Raw genomic sequence first — 20,577 nt, 5'->3', positions numbered from 1 at the left:
CCCCTCTGTGCCTGGAGATCTGGAAGTCAAAATTGAACTTGAATTTCCAAGTACCTCTTTTGGGTTTGAGCAGACACCTAAATTTCCCATAGCTAATAGAAAATGCAAAATATGATCAAGAAGTTCTGCCTTAGTAACTTTTTGTCCCGATGGGTTTGGGTTTTAACATAACCTAGCTATTTAAATAATCTGTGGTTACTTTATTTTGTTCTACAACACTGGCTCAGATATGCAAGAAAATTCTTAGACAGATATTGCCACCTGCCCCATCCTTTTCAAAATGATTGTGTACATCTTGGACATTAAGCAGACTCTCCTTGTCATACCTCAGTGCTTGGAAAGTAATGACAAATCAAGAAATCAGAACATCTGAAAATCAAACACTTTATTGTTTAGAAAAATGAGTAGTTTGTAGAGTCAGATGATTTAAGAATGTGGATTTCTTCACACAAAAAATGGTGAAATTTTTGCTGCTGCTGCTCCCTTCTATTTCCATAGATGATCACTGACTGATGTACTGAAGTTTCACCAATTCAGTGTTTATAAAGATATCTTTACAGTCTACGCAGGGAAAAATTGCTGGGTTGCAGGTTATGTGTTTACAAAGGTAGAAAAAAGGGGAAACTGACTCCATTGAGGACTGTAGGCTGAGGAGATATACCTGAAGACAGCATCTTGAGCAGCCCTGTGAAGAAAAGGGAATATTTGTCTCTCATGTCCATAAGTATCAAAGTTTGGCAAAAATTACTAAAAGAAGGCACAAATGTCTCTTCAGAAAAATAATGACAAAGTGGTGAAATTCCTCAATTTTATTTTTGATCAACTTTATAATTAACTTTCTATTGGTACTACATTCTTTCTATATATATATATATATATATATATATATATATATATATATATATATATATATATATATATATTACAGTCTTCAACTTACAACAGTTTAGTGAATGTTCAAATTTACAATGGCACTAAAAAAGTGACTTATAACCGCTTTTCAAACAACTATTGAAGCATCCCCATGATCACATGATCAAAATTCAGATGCTTGGCAACTGGCTTATATTTATGACCGTTGCTGTGTCCCAGGGTCATGTGATCACTTTTTGCAACTTCTGACAAGCAAAGTCAGTGGAGAAGCCAGATTCACTTAACAACCTTTTTACTAACTTAACAATTGCAGTGATACATTTAACAACCGTGGCAAGAAAGGTCGTAAAGTGGGACAAAACTTACTTAACAAATGTCTCACTTAACAACAGAAAGTTTGGGCTCAATTGTGGTCGTAAGGACTACCTTTACTGTGCCAATATTTTACTCTGTCATGGATCAATATGGCAGTCTTTGGTTTTTAATCACCAAGAACTCTAATAACTGCTTTTAATAGTGAACTTCACAAATTTGGTAAGAATTGTTGGATCCAGTAATTCATATTTTGTTATAACGTTCAGGGATATGGTAGAAAGCAGTGTCCTGGCAAGTTTTGCCTAACTGTGTGTGTACAGTTTGGATAACATAGCCTGCAATGGCAATAAAACGCTCTAGGTAGGATATGTGAAGGAGAGATGAAGGATTGCCTGTGAAAAAGCTATGAAGAAGAATCTTATTTAGAAGGGGGGGGGGAAGGACCTCTCGTCAATCCACAATATAAATGATGCTTGGAAATACTGCACTTACTCATAGACCCCCAGCTCAGCTTGCCATGATATGTTTGACAAATGCTGTGAGAGAGAAAGAAGAGAAATTAAGGGATTAAAATCACCCTCTGTGGTTAACTTTTGTCCCAGGACTTATTTTCACATAAAATTATTTCACCTGAGGAAGCAGCCATCCCTGCTATTGTAGTTGCCTCAGACTGATGACAGATAGAAGTTGGCTGCAAATTATTACCACAGGTCATTTTAATTTATTTTCATACAGCAACTAGCCTGTATACATTGTGATAAAATGCAAACCTCATTGGAAGAGCAGACATTACATCTGATAACTTTCTTTTGAATGGCTTTTTAAAAAATATATCTGGCTCTGGTTTAATTTTTAATAAATAACAGGAATAACTGAAGTCCCGTTGCTAATCTTTAAGTAATTCTGACATCTACATCAGCACTGATGGATACACAGATCCCATATCAGCACAATATTAGTATTCCATACTTATGCAATTTTATATAAAATTTTATTGGAAGTTTTAAAAACCAGGTAAAAAACTAATACAAACTAATGAAGGATAATCAAGAAAAAAGAAAAAGCAATCAAATAAAAATCTAAAATCCTAAGAAAGAAAAATGTAGAAGTACTATAGAAGAAAAATATAATAGAATGAAAAAGGCTACAAAGTGGCTTCTAATTTTCTTCACAATAGTTATAAGTACAATTATAAATTGCCCTCTTTCTCTAAAGTTGCATCATGATTCTCTTCTTTCTTAAATCTAGCTAATCTAATCCTCAAAACATATAATGTTCATTTTTAATGCTTTACACAAAAAAATCCATAAGGGGTTTCCTATTTATACAATGTTCTGTGAAAATAAGAATCTTCCAACATTCACTATTTTGGGGGCTTATTTGCCTGCCAGATGTGGACATTCTGATGTTTTCAACATGAAACAAATATCTTGCATAACCGCTCAACTGATAACAGGCATAATATCTTACCTTCATAATTAATGCAACCATTAGCATCTTCATGCCCTGATAATAGAGAATCTACTTCTTCTTCTGTCATTTTCTCACCTGAAAAAAATAATAAAAAAGGAAGGTTTATTTTTCATCAGTATATTCATTACATTTGTATACCCTCCCTCCGTCCAATTCCTAGTAACTTAGTGGAAGTAAAAGTAAAAAAAAAAAAGTAAAACGTTTTTCTAAGTGAAAAGAAATTAGAAAAAATCCAATAAAAACAGAAGAAAAAAGCAAAAGGTTGGCAAAACCAGGTAACAACAAAAACACGCAACATAAAGGGCTTTACTCACCCCAGCTAAAAGCCTGTAAGGATCACATTGGCCCAATATTTCTAAATGTAGGCAAGCCAATATTTTGCTTTTTTAAAAAGACCTTTACAACTAAAATGCCACTTTACAACTAAAACACAAATTTCACCTGATATTTTATAAAGTAAATCAAATTAGAAGAACCCCCATCAATGGAGAAAGGATAATAATAATAATAATAATAATAATAGTAGTAGTAGTAGTAGTAGTAGTAGTAGTAGTAGTAGTAGTAGTAATGAACATCTGGCTGACTGCGATGATCCATAATAATAATAATAATAAAGTTTGAAGGGACTTTGGAGATCATCAAGTCCAACCCCCTGCTCAGGCAGGAAACCCTACACCATTTTGGACAAATGGCTGTCCAATCTTTTCTTAAAAACTTCCAGTGTTGGAGTATTCACCGTTTCTGGAGGCAGGTTGTTCCATTGGTTAATTGTTCTAACTGTCAGGAAGTTTCTCCTTAGTTCTAGGTTGCTTCTCTCCTTGATTAGTTTCCATCTGTTGCTTCTTGTCCTGCCCTCAGGGGCTTTGGAGAATAGCTTGACTCCCTCTTCTTTGTGGCAGCCCCTGAGATATTGGAACACTGCTATCATGTCCCCCTTCATCCTTCTCTTCATTAAACTAGATATACCCAATTCCAACAACCGTTCCTCATATGTTTTAGCCTCCAGTCCCCTAATCATCTTTGTTGCTCTTCTCTGTACTCTTTCTAGAGTCTCAGCATCTTTTTTACATCGTGGTGACCAAAACTGGATGCAGTATTCCAAGTGTGGCCTTACCAAGGCATTGTAAAGTGATCTTGATTCTATCCCTGTGTTAATGCAGCCCAGCACTGAGTTGGCTTTTTTGGCAGCTGCAGCACACTGCTGGCTCATATTTAAGTGATTGTCCACTAGGACTCCGAGATCCCTCTCACAGTTACTACTATTGAGCAAGGCACACCTATACTATACCTGTACATTTGGTTCCCCTTGCCCAAATGCAGAACCTTACTTTTTTCACCATTGAATTTCATTTTGTTAGATAGCGCCCAGTGTTCAAGTCTGTCCAGGTCCTCCTGTATCTTAAGCCTGTCTTCTGGAGTGTTGGCTATTCCTGCCAGCTTGGTGTCATCCGCAAATTTGATGAGTTCCCCATCTATCCCCTCGTCCAAATCGTTGATGAAGATGTTGAAGAGCACTGGACCTAGAACAAAGCCCTGGGGCACCCCACTACACACTTCCCTCCATGTAGATGCGGTTCCATTGAGGACCACACGCTGAGTGCGATCGGTCAGCCAGCTACGAATCCATCTGGTGGTGATGCTATCTAATCCACATTTTTCTATCTTATCGAATAGTAGCTTGTGATCTACTTTATCAAATGCTTTACTGAAGTCCAAGTAAATTATATCCACAGCATTCCTCTGATGCACTAATTTTGTCACTTGGTCAAAGAATGCAATAAGGTTTGTCTGGCATGATCTGTTTTTGACAAACCCATGTTGGCTTTTAGTAGTGATTTTGTTTGCCTCTAGGTATTCGCTGATTTGTTGTTTGATTATCTTTTCCAGAATCTTCCTAGGTATTGAGGTCAGGCTGATAGGTCTGTAATTTCCTGGATCCATTTTTTTTCCTTTTTTGAAGATGGGAACTACATCAGCTCTTTTCCAGTCCTCTGGTATTCCCCAGTGCTCCATGATCTTTGAAAAATATAGTTCAGTGGTTCTGAGAACACATCTGCCAGTTCCTTGAGAACCTTGGGGTGTAATCCATCTGGTTCTGGCGATTTGAACTCGTCTAGGCTGGACAGGTGCTCACTTACCATTTTCTTGCCTATCTTAACGTGTTTCTGTACTGTTTTTTATGGCACTATTTTTGATAGGTTGGTCTGTTTTTCTCCTTTGTGTAAAGACAGATGCAAAAAACAAGTTAAATAGTTCTGCTTTCTCCCTATTGCTTGTCACCTTCTTGCCACTTTCACCCACTAATGGACCAATCATTTTCTTCACTTTTTTCTTGATTTTTACATGTTGAAAGAAGCTTTTTTTTGTTATTTTTGACTTTGGTCGCAAGCCTTAGTTCATTATGAGCCTTAGCTTTCCTCACTTCATCTTTGCAGGCTCGGGCTATTTGTTGATATTCTGATTTAGTTATGTGCCCCTCTTTCTACTTTCTATACTTGTCCTTTTTATCTTTCAATTTATCAGAGAGTTCTTTATGCAGCCATGCTGGTTTCTTTTGAGAGCTGTTATTTTTCCTCTTTGTTGGTATTGTGCTAGACTGGACTTCTATTATCTCGCTTTTCAAAATTTCCCAATCTTCTTGAGTTGTTTTCCCCTGGAGGATTCTCATCCATGTAATCCTTCCCAAGCCTCTCTAAGTTTATTGAAATTAGCTCTCTTGAAGTTCAAGACTCTAGTTTGACTATGTTCTATTGGTTGTGCTTCCATAGTGTTGAATTCCAATATTGCATGATCACTACCTCCCAAGGTTCCTGTGGCTTCAACACCTTCTATCATTTCATCTCTGTTAGTGAGAATTAGATCCAAACTGGCTAATCCTCTAGTTCCCTTCTCTACTTTTTGGGAGACAAAGTTGTCTGCTAGGTTTGTCAGGAATCTGTTTGATCTTCCACTTGGTGCAGAGTTTGTCTTCAAGTTAATGTCAGGGTAGTTAAAGTCCCCCATTACTATTGTGATGTGCTTCCTACATACCTTAGTTAGCTGACTAGCAAAAAGTTCTTCTATTTCCTCTTGTTGGTTGGGTGGCCTATAGTATACACCTATGGCAATGTCATTTTTTCTCTCTTTTATATTGACTCAAATGCATTCAAAACAGTTTTCATCCTTGTTGTGCTCTATTTCTTAGAGATAATTCACCAGACATTACAACAGAGCTAAAATTAACATGAAAGGGATAGAAAACCATCCAAATAATTTGTTGAATTACAACCAGTGTTAAAAGTAGATCAGGAGAACACTGATGTTTATTGATTAGTGCTTTCCAAAGAAGGCAAATTGAGGTTGTAGCTATAGCTTAAGATGAATTTGCTTGTTTGGAAGTTCTGTGGCAATTTCCCCTGGTAATGCTTTTTAGTGCCTTTTCATGGTGGTGGTGATAGGAACTATACTTACCCAGAGTGGAAAGGACATGGCGCAGTTCTGCCCCCATTACGGTGCCGTTCCCCTCTTTATCAAAGACTCTGAGCCCTTCCACATAATCTTCATAGGTGCCTTGATCTTTGTTCTTGGCAACTGTCTGCAGCATTGGCAGGAACTCTTCAAACTCCACCCGTTTAGAATTCAGCTCTGGGGGCGATCAGAAGGTAGGGGAAGAGAAGATGCAAAAGGAGAAGAAGCATTAATTTCCCACCCAACTCTCCATCCTTGAATCTCAAAAAGCTATTTCTGTGTCACACAGGTAGAACTCCTTCACTAAGGAATTAAAACTAAAGAAAAAAAATTGCTGAGGGACTTGCATGTCCTTTAAAAACAACTAAATTAGATGTGTTGAACAGTCAGAAAAAAAGGATTGGCAATAAATAGCCCCAGGTGATGAATTGCTTAGACTTGATAACTGTGGCTGATAACCAGAATCCATTCTTGGGAATCTAGGTGAGTATATCTAAGTATATGTGAGAACATATTCTGGGGAGAGATTTGTGTTCTTGGCTGCAAGTGAAAATGGGAAAATGTAAGTGAAACTAAGGAGAAATTTCCTGACAGTGAGAACAATTAATCAGTGGAACTTCTTGCCTCCAGAAGTTATGGATGCTCCAACACTGGAAGTTTTTAAGAAGAGATTGGACAACCATTTGTCTGAAATGGTACAAGGTTTCCCACTTGAGCAGGGAGTTGGACTAGAAGACCTCCAAGGTCCCTTCCAATTCTGTTATTATGTTATCTCTGTACTGTAGAGCTACGTAAGTAACCCGGATTCGAAGGAGGAAAGATGATAACGTGCGGGGGGTGCTCCAGTCATGACACACGGCATCTTCTTAAAGGCCAGCTATCATCGGAATAGGCCTGTCAGCTTTAAGAAGGCTCGGCAGATGCAATATGAGCACCCCTGCCCGCCCCAAATAACTTTCCTCTTTGAAGCCAATGAGTTGCAGAGCTGTGGCTGGGATCATTCACTATCCTAAGATTAAAGCGAATATAAATAATATAGATGAATATAGAAACTGACATATACTGAGCTGTTGGGGGAAGGGATTTGTTTCTGACCTATGGATACCTCTTTTTATAGTGTATAGGGCAGTGGTGGCGAACCTATGGCACGCCTGCCAGAGGCGGCATTCGGAGCCCTCTCTGTGGGTACGCATGTCATCGCCCCAGCCCCGCCTCCCCGTGGCCCCTTCTTCACCAGCAGCCTCTGTGGAGGAGAATTGCCCCCGGGTGCGGCCCACACGGAGCATCGCAGCCAAGGACATAGCTGGGCAGCAGGGACACGACTTCGCCTTCGCACCTCATAGTGTGCAGATGATGCTGTGGAGTGTGGGCGGAGGCATGGCTGCCATGGTGCTGCAGGGCTGCCTGGGTGATCTGCTGCGGGCCATGGAGTCGGTACATGTCCCTGCAGGTGGGCGGGGCAGGAGGCAGGGTGGGAGGTGGAATGGGGCGGGGGCGGTTTTTGGGCACTCGGTCTCTAAAAGGTTCGCCATCACTAGTATAAGGTGTATTGGTTTAGGGTATAGACTCTCTCTCATTTATGTATGTTATGTACCGGGTATGTATGTAGGGTATATATAATTATAGGTCTCCTACTCAAGCAGAGGGTTAGACTAGAAGACCTCAAGATCCCTTCCAACTCTGTTATTCTGTATTCTTTTTTTTGGATTGTGCTGGTTTGACTCTCCTGGCCTGAATAGTAGAATACAATTAAAAATATGCTGAAAGCATAATACAATAAAGAAAGAAGTTTCCAGGGTGTATACATGTCCTGCACAACTGCTAGTCTTGCAATTTTGTGTGTGTCTGCCTTTGAGTTAGTGTTGATTCCTGGCATCTGCCAGAAGGAGTCCCTCTAGTTTTATTGGCAAGATTTTGGAAAGGATTTGCCCTTGCTTGCCTCCCAAAGCCTAAGAAAGAGGGATGGTCCAAGATCACCTAAACTGGCTTTATGCCTAAGGTACACCAAAACTCACAGAGTCCCTGTTTTAAGTTCTATGCCAGACTGGCTTATCACTTTTTTACTGCTATAATTTTTTAGCTTGAACTCTTGAAATCCAGATTGTTTGAAAAATGTAAATTTTAAATGCAAATTAAATTAGAAAAACGTTATCTTTGATATGCTATATTTTTCTTTGATACACTATATTTTTGTGTGCTTAGATTTATTATGCACTTAATTTAGGTTATGTGTTCAATATAGGGAAGAGTATATACATTTATATTTTTAAATCCCTCCTCTTAATCACATTGCCTGAGTTCACACATTTTGCTAAGTTTAATTTGAGTTTAGCATAATTCTTGAACTCAGCTACTGTGATACATAGACTACTACTTATGTTTAGCATTATACTGTATATGTATTATACTGTTGGCCATTATGTTTCATTCAACTAAGTGTCGGTCCAATTTTTTAACATATTCTTGCAAATATAAATTATACTAGAGTGATTTCTTTACTCATAAATGGTGTTGCAGGTTCCTTGCATGTTCAGGAAGAATGGCTGCACGCTTCTAATAATTGTAACAGAGTTTATATGTTAAGATATTTATTCCTGTGCATCAGAAATCAGATTATAATTGAGACAGAAGAAGAAGAAGACAGAGTTTTTCCTCATCAGAGGAACTACATAACCCACATTTTCCAGCTTTATATTCTTAACTACAAGGGATCTGTTCTTAAATGAAGTCTGAATGTTCTAATATGATCCCTTAAATCTGGAATCTGCTGCCATCCTGTGGTCATACTGTATTATAATTTTCCCTGCACATGGTAAACCAGAGATGACTTACCATCAGGCTTTGGATGTCCCAGGACTTTCCGGATTTCAGCATTAGTAGGATTCTGGCCCAGTGCCCTCATCACATCTCCACACTGGCTCAACTGGATTTTGCCATCACCGACCCGATCAAAGAGCCCAAAGGCCTCCTTGTAATCTAGAGAGATCAGATCAAACTTTGATATAATTCTTTGGTGATGTGGAGAGCTGCAGGGGGCCAGGAGTTTGATGGAGATAAAGTGTCAAGCTTGTCCTTCTGCCAGTGTCAACTAGAGGATTTATATGTAATCCTAAAAAACTGGGCACCTGCCTGCCCAGTTTCTGTCAGTCATAGTCAATTAGGAGGAGGCTTCCTCTCTAACAGCAAACTCTGTTTGTGATACATCTAGAGCAGGGGTCCCCAACCCCCGGTCCGTGGACTGGTACCAGCTGTGGCATGCCAGCAACCGGTCCACACAAACAAGCAAAGCCCCATCCGTGGGATACAGGTAGCACACAAAACCACACACTTTCCGATCCCTGGGAAAACCTTTCTCCACGGTCCCTGGTGCCCAAAATGTTGGGTACCTCTGATCTAGAGAGATGAAGATGGTGATCTGGAAGGGTTTGGCTGTTCCTACTTTTTATATGTAAAGCATCTCAATGATCTTTCAAAAGGTCATCATTGTCTTGTTTTTGGGATTTTGTTATTGGGGAATTGATCCTTTCCATTTCACACTTAGAGCACTCAGATGTTGCTCCTCAGGTACCTAATCCTCTCTCTAATAATTGAACTAATTATAGCAAAATTTCAGTTCTGAGAATTATTAAAATTCCTTCTAGGGCTTTTCCTCCTAGCTATGTTAATGAGGATCCCTTCCCTCTCTAAATGGGCCAAAAAGTGTGTCCCAACAACATATTTCTTCTGGTTCTGTAGCAAGACTGGTGACTGTTTCTGTCCTTTGCAGTTTTAATGTGGGATACGTTTGCTGTCCCACCCAGGATCATCTGCCAATGGCAAAAGCAGCAAAGTCTCCCTGTCCTGAATGTGTGTTCAGGATAGGGATGGGCAGGCTTGGGCCATGGTGACAGATTGTCTAAGTGACACATGTTTAAAAATTCTTCCAAAAGAGCACTAAGCCTATGACTCTTAACAGCCAGCATAATGCTTCTCCAGGGCATTTCTCCGGTGGAGAAACACAGCTGTGGGAGCGAGATCATTAGGTCTCTCCAGTAATAGAAACCAAACAGCTATGAAGGCAGAACCCAGCAACTGATGGGTGGGATGGGGCCGATGGGCAAGAGGAGCTGGGCAGGTCTCAGCCTCTGATGGGATCATTACCGATGTGTCATCAGTGAGGTGCCATGCGACATTCATACAGCAACATTGCTTTAAATCTCAACCAGCTAAAGTTGAATTTAGGCTGGCTTCACGGTAGGCTGGAGATGTGACAAAGGTGGCATTATGAAGATTTATTGCTGTTGGCAGACCATTGTGTCAAGGTTCACAGCTTCGTGAGAATTTGCTGCTCAGTGGCACAGCTTGAAGAATGTGTGATGAGCCCGCCAAGCAAGTCAGATTCCTTAGTAAAGACATACTGTCATTTGAAAGTGCTCTCATATTCAGGCGAGACGAGAAGGAAATTCAAAAGGAGTTGTATAGGTAGTCCTTGACTTACAACAGTTTATTTAGTGACTGTTCAAAGCTACGAAGACACTGAAAAAAGTGACTGATGACCGTTTTTCAAACTTAGAAACCGTTGCACATCCCCACAGTCACATGAACAATTGACTCATATTTATGATGGTTGCAGTGTCCTGGGGTCATATGATCACCTTTGGCGATCTTCTGACAAGCAAAGTCAAGGGGAAACACAGATTCACTTAATAACTGTATTACTAACTTCACACCTGCAGTGATTCACTTAACAAGAAAGGTTGTAAAAATGGGGCAAAATTCACTTAACAAATGTCTCGCTTAGCAACGGAAATTTTGGAGGGCTACCTGTAGTCTTACAGTACCCTAAAGCCTGAGATATTTATTGCAAGAAGGATTCTTGATTATTTAATTCTCTTTTTTTCTTCACACAAAGATAAAGAGGGAGGGGGAAGAACGATGAATGCAGGAAGACTTGCAAGAAGACTCTGTTAGAATAAAAGTAATACTGATCTACGTGGCCTTGGTTTTTAGTCTGGTCTTTCTTGTAGGACTGAAATGTATATCTTACTTATAAAGTAAGTTATAATACTTATATAGTTATAATAAAGTGGTCTTACTTTATTGTAAGACTACCTTAATATCTTGCAAGTCTGAAAATACTGTACAGACTTCCTGCTGCCCCTTTTTTATTATTAAAAGTTTTAAAGATTTTATACAATATATATCCCAAATCCCTCCCACCCCTCCCCCCTCCCCCACTTCCCAGAGCTGATTACAGGGTTACAAATAAACAATCGTAATCTAACTAACATTACCCAACTATACAAACAGTCAAACCCATAACATGCTTTAACTCAGTGGTTCTCAACCTGTGGGTCGGGACCCCATTTGGGGTCAAACGACCATTTCATGGGAGTCACCAAACCACACTGTCTGCCATTTTTTTCCCTTTTCCCTAGCTGTCCTACTCCCTCTTATTGGTGGCCACATCCACTTGGGGGTCACCACAACATGGGGAACTGTATTATGGGGTCACGGCATTAGAAAGGTTGAGAACCACTGCTTTAACTCCTTTTCAAAATAAATATTAACAAATTAAATACGAAAATAATAATATAATTAAACCATAAAACTAAGAGTAATATAAATTCTACCATATCAAACTATTAATAATAATCTAAAATTTACTCATAAGCTAAATAATACTTTTTAGTCTCATATTTATTCTGAATATAATCTATCCATCTTCTCCAAACCAAAATATATCTTTCTTGTGAGTAGACCTTCAAATAAGCGGAAATTTTTGCCATTTCTGCTAAATTAGACACCTTGAGTATCTATTCTTCCATAGTAGGCAAAGAATCTTTCTTCCAATGTTGCCCCACCAATAATCTTGCAGCTGTTATAAGATTCAACATCAAATTAATTTCTTTAACATCAAAATCTACAATAACACCTAACAAAAATAATTGTGGCGTAAACTTAATCTTTCTCTTTAAAATCTTTTGAATGTTCCACCAAATCTTAATCCAAAAAGCTTTTATATTTCTACAAGTCCACCAAATATGAAAATAAGTTGCATTTAAGCTTCCACATCTCCAACATTTGGGCTGTAAATTAGGATACATACAGGACAACTTTTGAGGATCCAAATGCCACCTATAGAACATTTTATAAAAATTTTCTCTTAAATTTTGAGCTTGAGTAAATTTTACATTTCTAACCCAAATTCTCTCCCATGTGTCCAATAGAATCGGCTCTTGAATATTTTGTGCCCATTTTACCATACAATCTTTAACTAACTCCATTTCAGAATCCAATTCTATTAAAACATTATAAATTCTCTTTATATGGGCTCGAGTTTGATCTTTAATCTGTTTTACCAAATTCACATCATCTAAAGTAATACCAGCCTTTTGATCTAAACTCCACCTGACTAACAACTGATTATACTGAAACCAAGAGTGTACAATATTTTCTTGCTTCAACTCAGCTAAAGATTTTAATTGCCAATCCTTCCTTACCAAACTAAGTAATTCCTTATAAGAAATCCTATCCATATTCACACTCCTAGATACCCCCTCTATCACGTGTCCAGGAATCCCCCCCTGCTGCCCCTTTTAACTGCAGGTCCTTCCTAAGTTTCTCTCTCTCTCTCTCTCTCTCCCTCCCTCCCTCCCTTCCTCCCCCCCCCCTCTCTCTCTCTGATCATTAAGCCACTGAGGCTCCTTCCTGGCTCTTGTCTGATCTTTTCCTCTCTTTCCCCAAGGTCATTTTCACATTCCATTACATCTGGTCGCACCGCATCCGACAGGAATAAAACATGAATTCAGTCTCTTCTGAATTATAACTGACGTTTGCAACAGAATTCAAATCTGCATGGATCTGGTTATATCTGATATAATGGTGGAAGTACGTTCAAGGATAGAGATGGGATAAATCAGTTATTTGATACAGATACTAGCTTACTCTTCCTGACACCATTTCTGTTAACATCTGTTTATAATCTTAGGAATCAAGTCTAAGTGGTTATTTTGTTACAATGGAGAAACAAATAAAAGTTGTCTGTTGAATTACACTAATGCTTGCTTGCACATTTGCTTGTGTTTATGTTTGTTTATGCATTAATATATGGTAAGATAAAGCCAGGTCTCTTGGTGGCCAGTGATATGGAATTAACTCACCTTCCAACTGCTCTTTGGTGAATTCAATCTAGAAAGAATAAAAAATAGGAAATTATGTCATTTATCAGAACAAGCAGAAATCCTTATAGTACAATTTTTCCCCAAATTTGCCAAGATGTTTTTATGTTCATCAACCCCATTGTTAGTGAAGTGCATTGTTTTAAAAACAAGCTTTAGAACTGATATTGTTCTTTAGGTAATTATTGAGGTTCCAGAGTCCAATATTCAATTAACCTTTAATGGGGAACTTGTGACAGAAAGTGTGTGTGAGAAAGAAATTTCAATATTTCATCCTGGCTCATTTATTCTGAATTGACCAGTAATTGCATGGGAGGAAGACAATTTTTTAAGGCTCAGAGGATATATTTCATTTGTTGCCTCTTTAAAATAAATAAACTCTGCACATTAGAGCAAGCTTTTTTTTAATTTAAATTCTTAGTTCTGAAGACACCAAGTGACAAGTATTGAGGATTTTTATTTAAAAAATAGGGCTTGTCAATATTTTACTGAAAAAGTACTGTTTGATGTCATATGTTATGTGTTAGATAGCATAATCCTCCAAGTTTATTATTTTTATGTATCTGTTTATAGTCTTACTCCTTAGCTGTAAGCACATTTTGAGAGCCATTTTGGTCTAGTCAAGCAGGGGTGGGCAACCTTGGTTCTTTTACGACTCATAGACTTCAACTCCCAGAATTCCTGAGCCAGCTGTGCTGGCTCAGGAGTTCTGGGAGTTGAAGTCCACGAGTCATAAAAAGCCAAGGTTGCCTACCCCTGGTCTAGTGGTTAAGATACCAGGCTAGAAAACAGGAGATTCTGAGTTCTAGTGTCACCTTAGGCATGAAAACTGGCTGGATGACTTTAGGCCAGTCCCTGTCTCTCAGCACACATCACCTCACAGGGTTGTTGTGTGGAAAATGGGAGAAGGAAAGAGTATTAGATATGTTGATTGCCTTCAGTAATTTATAAAAAGAGTAATGACAGGATTATTAAAATCTAGTTAATAAATAAGAAAATAAACTGTTTGTCCCCTTCCCCACAACCTGGTGAATTATTTCCTCCAGACTGAGACTACATTTCCCAACTCTATGCAGTGTATCTGTGAATGTTGCATGGGTTTGGGCCCAAGTCAAGGCTGACTTGATTATAAAAGGGGTCTCTGTCCTGGATGGACTGCTCTAACAATGAGCCAGTTTTCCTCTCCCCCCCGAGCCCTAAACCTTCTATATGTTCTATAGGATAAAAATGAATGCATGTCAGAGCGTGAGAACCAAGTGGTGCCATGTATGTGTTTTCTAGAATGGCTGGTGGTGTTCTAGGCAGGAAGTCCATTCACAATGGCCCCATCGCGGTCAGAGTACGAAGGAGAATTTGTGATGTGAATCCTTTAGCCCTTCTGCCACAGGGTGTGAAGCAGGCCAAATTGCTCCCCCCACCCCCGTTGTGTTTTCATTCCCACCAATAAATTGATCCAAAAGAAAAAGTCTCAAAGCACCGTACTGGTGGCCTAATTAACCAAGGTATGATAGGCTTTGAAGGTTTAGCCGTGCCGTGTGTATTAGTGGACACATTATTATTGTGCATTTGCATTCCTACTATTACCCATTTGCAATTATAACAATATATGTAGCGGAAAATTTTACCTGAAACATTTGATTGGTTTGGAGGCCAATGAACAATACAGCCCTGCCACGATACTGTTGGGGTTGAAGAGACCCTGAGTTTGGTAATCTCTGAGAATATATATATATATGTGTGTGTGTGTGTGTGTGTGTGTGTGTGTGTGTGTGTGTGTGTGTTTCTCAACCTTGGCAACTTTTAAGATGTATGGATTTCAACTTCCAGAATTCCCCAGCCAGAATTCTGGGAGTTGAAGTTCACACAGTTTAAAGCAGGGGTAGGCAACCTTGGCTCTTTTATGACTCGTGGACTTCAACTCCCAGAATACCTGAGTCAGCCATGCTGAGGAGAAATGGAGAGGTTTCCATGCTGAACTATGCTGGCTCAGGAATTCTGGGAGTTGAAGTCCATGAGTCATAAAATAGCCCAGGTTGCCTACCCCTGGTTTAAAGGGTCCACAATTGAGAAACACTAATTTAGAAAATACTTTCTTCCTGATCCTAAGAGTTGATGTCCACACATCTTAAGGTGCTAAGATTGAAACACACGGCTATAGCTACTTATTGAAGTACATCTTTGCATTTGCTCTAGGTTTGGTATCTAATTGGAGCCCCTACCTCACTGTTTCAGGAATCCTGCGGCATGACAAGGACATGGCTGTTGATTGAACATTCAAGTCCTCTCGCAACTTGATCTGCTGCTTTCAGAAGGTGGCATCCCAACAAAGCTACAGAGGTAGGATTGAAATAACTGTACTCTATGCTAAGCCTCCTCCCTGCTGGTAGCCACCTGTCTCTGTCCCGGCTTCCTGAGCATGCAGGCCAAATACCAGACTTGTGCGCCTGCTGTTTGGACCTGTCTTTAAAATAACAAGAGCCCTTTCAATTGCTAAATTTATCTTACCCCTCTCTCCTGCTAACCTTAGCTTGCCAACGTTCCCAGTCATCATTGTCTGATAGTGGAGGTCTTGTTATGATAGGGAAATGGCTTTACTTATTTCCCATTCAGCCTTGCATGCTGCCATAATGATAGTACATATAGAATGAAACATCCATAGTACACTCCCAAATGAATAGAACTATAACTAAAACTAAAACCTCTATGGTATAGCGAAGATTGAACCATCCTAAACTTAGAGCATCATAATACCTGGCAGCAACAACATCTGCTACTAAACCTCCCCCCCCCAAAAAAAGCCTGACTTGATTTGTTTGCAGAAAGCAGTTAACAATGGAAGTTAATCTGTTTGTTTTTCCTATTCATATGGTTGCTTAAAAGTAGGTGAGGACTCCCAAATGTCTAAATTCAGAAAGCTATAGTGCAGTGATTCTCAACCTGTGGGTCGGGACCCCATTTGGGGTCGAACGACCATTTCACGGGGGTCGCCAAACAACGCAGTCCGCCATTTTTTCCCCCTTTTCCTTAGCTGTGCTACTCCCTTTTATTCTATTGGCTTTTGAAAGCCAATAGAATAGACTCTCTTGAATAGAGTCTAATTCTATTGGCTTTCAAAAGCCAATAGGAATTGTCCAGGCTGTCTCTGCCCTGCTGAGCCCGCCAAAAGTCCCATTCTGCAAACGGTGCTGCACCAGTTGAGTAGTCCTCGACTTACGACCGGTTGAGTAGTCCTCGACTTACAACTGGTTGGGGGTTGCGACATTAAAAAGGTTGAGAACCACTGCTATAGTGGATAGTGGTTAGTCCAATGTAGAGATCAAGAAATTGGGTTTGTATATTAAAATAAATTTCAAATCAAAGCTAATATTATATATAATAAAACTGTTGGGATTTGTTGGTGTAGTAGCCTCGCCTTTGATACAAAGGACTGAGACCAGAAGGAAGATTCAGCTTTTTACGTGCAATTGAATTTATGCATAATAATTTGTTCCTGAACTTGTTTTAGAATTCTTAATAGCCATCTTTGTAATTTCATGCAGATACAGAGACAAAAATTAAACAGGTATCTGTATAAATCTTGCGTCAGAAAAAAGATAGCGGTCCTTGTCTCTATAAATAGGTGTACATAATTATTTTTACTACTTGTATATTTCATTCAGTTTATTTGGGTGTTGAACTCAAATTAAAGATCAGCTGTGAGTTCAGCATTCTTTTCTCTTTCTAATTTTGCCTAGCCAGATGCCCTAAGAAGCAAACAGTTATGCCATTGTATTCATGGTAATTTCCTGTGGCATCTGTTATTCCAATTCAAGTGAGATACTTGAATTATTAAGTAAGCAGGGTTAACTTATTTAGAGTGTAATAAAGGGACACAATCAGCTGCACAAACATCCAAAGGAATACAGCCATTGAATTTTCTGCCTTGTAATTTTTCAGTGATAACGAAATCTCTTTTTCACCTTAAAAATTACAAAGGGAACTGAAAATGTCTCTAGTGAAATGTCTGTTGATTATAACTCTCTCGTTCTCCTTGTACCACTAACTTTATAACTTCCTGTCCCACAAAAAAAAATTCAGAAATTGCTCGATTGCTTGCTTACTTTTCTGAGAAATGAGAACTATAGCTATACAGATGAAATAAATGATTTTGAAATGTTGCAGGAAGTTCAGAAGCTACTTGACTCCTAGGAGAGACCAAGCTGCTTCCAGTGGAGAGATAGCAAGTGAAGTTAAAGCAGGGGTTCTCAATTATTTTCTGTCATGCCCCCCTAGGAAGAAGAAAACATTTCATGCCCCCCGCGCAACTGTAAAAAATCTTTTTCTGTACAGAGGACCGATTTCCGGGTCTAAAAGTCACACGGGCGGGTTTGGCCAATCAGGATAGAGCATCATGTCTATCCAATCGGGTCCTTTGCATGTGTCACGTGCGTTGGCGGTCATGTTGTCCTCCGCGTCGGGCTGCCGCTTGCGAGTGAGTCGGATGATCCGATCTAGAAATCCAATATGACAGTATTTGCCGAGGTCAAACGAGCCCCCCTTTACGGAGCCTCGCGCCCCCCTTGAGTTAAAGGAAGATAGGGCTCTCCCCAAATGAACATCAGAATTTAGCAATAATAATAAAACCAGATTAGATTTGCACATAGAAAAAGCATGGTTCAGTTTGCATCTGACATTGGCCTGGTTCTTGGTTATTTATAACTGAGGTCCCCAACCTTTTGGGCATCAGGGACCAGATCCATGGAGAAAGGTTTTTCCGCGGACCGGAGAGTGTGTGGGTTTATGTGCTGCCTGCATCCCACGGATGGGGCTTTGCTTCTTTGTGCGAACCGGTTGCTGGCATGCCGCGGACTGGGACCGGTCCACAGACCAGGGTTGGGGGCCCCTGATTTATAAGAATAGTTGCTGTTCTTGGAGATACTATGAAGCTGCTCTGGTGGTGCCTACCGTTACTTTCAATCACCAGGGCCAGAGTTGATGGAGATTGTAGTCCAGCGAATCTAGAGAAGTCCCATAAAAGATGTCTGGTAGGTATGCAGACGTTAGCATTTTTCTTCTCTCTCAAGCAAGCAGGCCCTGGAACAGTCATTGTGTGCTCTGAAACTGCCAGCTCTTCTGCCCAATTTTTGAAAGAAATTACAGTAGATATGTTGTGAAAGACATCAGGTCAGGCTAAAGAGGGATGTATGTGATTCCCCCTGCCCCAGAAATCTACTGGGTTGAAAAAGATATTTCTACACATGCTACTTGTATTTATTTAACTGTTTACCTCTGATAAAGAGGTTTTGCATTTTAAAATTTTGCAAAACCTGATGACCAGACAAGGGAAACAATTAACAAAACACGGGAAATGATGCCCTTCTCAAACCATTTTAATTTTTTTAAGCACTTCTTAAAAAAATGCTTAAAAAGAAATTTTTAAAAAATTAAAAAGAAATCGTGCCTGAAGAAATCACTCAAACTCAAATGCAGCTGCTACTCTGACATTTATATCCGGCAAGATGAAGAAAATCAATGTAACAGGGTAATAAATGGCTTCTAAATCAGGATGTCTTTTTTCCTTAATGGGTATTTAGTCTTCTCCTCCTAATAATGTGATTATATAGCAACTGTTTTATTGCAGTTATGGGTGGGATGTAACTTTGTAACCAGTCCTCACCTTTATGACCTTTGCAGGTCCGTAAAGCAAAGTTAAAGTAAGAAGGACAGTTGCAGTTTCACTTAGTAACCACTTTGTTTAATAACCAAGTTGCCTGCCCCAATTGTGGTCACTAAACGAAGTCTCCCTATACTTCACATTTGAAATATTTACTGTCAATTATTAATGGGTTTATTCTTCCCGTATCTAGCTCTGAGGTCTTACACCCCTCAGTTAAGCATTATAGAGATCTTAAGGCATTGCTTTTGATGGAGAGAAAAGGACCTAAGATGGCGGCTATTGTGCCCTTCCTTTGGAAAGAAATGGATTCCCTGTAGCTTTACTCTTCCTCCAAGCCTCACTTACCACCACTTTGGAAAGGTCGATGGGTGGCTCCTTGGGCTTCTCTGGTGCTAGTGTTGGTGGCGCTGGTGCTGTTTCCGGCACTTTGCTTTTACCTGCCAGGAATCCTGGCTTTGGCCCGGCTGGTTTAGCTGCTGGTTTGGCAGGTGGGGCTACCGGCCGCTTCACAGGGAGGTCCTTCTTGGGGGCCATGCTGCCAGGGGTCTCCTTGCGAAAACAGAGTGGAGGCACAGTCAGCAGCAGGAGCAGCACGTGTAGGCGAAGTCCCCAGGCTCACACTGTTTCTGTCCTGGGTCAGCTTAAATAGCTCTGTCAATACAATGATGTCAGCCCAAGAGGAATTGCTGGATACAGAGTGGGAATGCATCTAAAAATGGGAAGCTCAGTCCCCTTCAGCAATGCTAGGTCCTCCCTTCATTCATGACGGAACAATCTCCAAAGGCTTTGCTACAGCTAAGCATCCTCTCTGAGCAGCCAGGCCTTGGCTCTGTCTGCATGGCATCCAGCCAGCCAGCTCACTCAGCAAAACCTCTGGCTCTCTGCACCAGCCATACTGGCTCGCAGAAGGCAAACGGCAGTGAGGTGGGTGGGAGGGGGCTTCTACTTGAATGCAGTTGGGATGGATTAGTTTATATTCTATATAATGATAGCGTCTGTCCCAGTCACAGAGGGTGAGGAGCTACCAAAGGCTTAATTATTCAAGAGAGATGCTGTATCATTATTGTACTGAGCTCCCCTCTGTCCCAGCCTTCTGTCTTGGAGCCAAAATCATGGCTGCTCCTTTATCATGAAACAGAGGTGGGAAACAGTAGCAAAATACGTAGCTAGAGAAGATTTTAGAATCCTTGTTCCCTGATTAGCCCCATAAACATCATGTTCTCAGTTCTGCAACTTCAGGGACAGAAGTGAAGAAAAAGAACATTTGTTGGACTTGGATGGAAATAATTGGTGGATATTTGGACACAAATATATAATGAATATTTTACCCAAGCTAATCACATAATTTTTTTTGCAGCCTAATCACGGCATGCAGGAATATTTGCATGCAAATATTAGCCTAGGTGGAGACGCTGAAAAAAATGGAGAATTCGGGAAGAGTGCTCAGCACAGTCTGCATCTATCTGAGATGCTGACCTCCATTAATAAAACACTTTGTCTTCTTGTGAAAAGCTTTGACTGGGGCAGGGCAAAGGAGATAATTTTACACAAATGGAAAGAAACTTATCTTCCTGATTTTAAGGAATGGATTTTAGAACTTTCAAAAGCTTAAAAATGAGAAGGCAACACATTTGACAGTATGCAATCTAAATA

General features: G+C 39.9%; 1 protein-coding gene across 1 annotated transcript; it reads right to left on the bottom strand.

The window, feature by feature from the left end:
* Positions 1-410: 410 nt before the first annotated feature.
* On the bottom strand, positions 411-19,920 carry LOC120300570 (myosin light polypeptide 6-like). The gene is made up of 7 exons (XM_039326774.1): positions 19,270-19,920; positions 13,251-13,278; positions 8,941-9,084; positions 6,112-6,285; positions 2,659-2,736; positions 1,681-1,724; positions 411-685 (listed from the first exon to the last, which is right to left on the bottom strand). Exons 1-6 carry the CDS (start codon positions 19,456-19,458, stop codon positions 1,696-1,698), a joined length of 642 nt encoding a protein of 213 aa, XP_039182708.1. The 5' UTR covers positions 19,459-19,920; the 3' UTR covers positions 411-685; positions 1,681-1,695.
* Between the last annotated feature and the right edge of the window lie 657 nt (positions 19,921-20,577).

The sequence above is a fragment of the Crotalus tigris genome, unplaced genomic scaffold (genome assembly GCF_016545835.1).
Source record: "Crotalus tigris isolate CLP2741 ecotype Arizona unplaced genomic scaffold, ASM1654583v1 scf7180000024345.2110221, whole genome shotgun sequence".
Taxonomy (NCBI): Eukaryota; Metazoa; Chordata; class Lepidosauria; order Squamata; family Viperidae; genus Crotalus; species Crotalus tigris.
The sequence above is the reverse complement of the archived record's forward strand: the minus strand, read 5'-3'. Positions and strand labels throughout refer to the sequence as shown.

Excerpts from the sequence above, each read along its gene's own strand:
- LOC120300570 (XM_039326774.1), bottom strand. The coding sequence starts at position 19,458 with ATGGCCCCCAAGAAGGACCTCCCTGTGAAGCGGCCGGTAGCCCCACCT. Across the intron at positions 13,279-19,269 it reads TCGACCTTTCCAAAGTGGTG|ATTGAATTCACCAAAGAGCA; the intron begins GTAAGTGAGGCT and ends TATTCTTTCTAG. Across the intron at positions 9,085-13,250 it reads CACCAAAGAGCAGTTGGAAG|ATTACAAGGAGGCCTTTGGG; the intron begins GTGAGTTAATTC and ends TGATCTCTCTAG.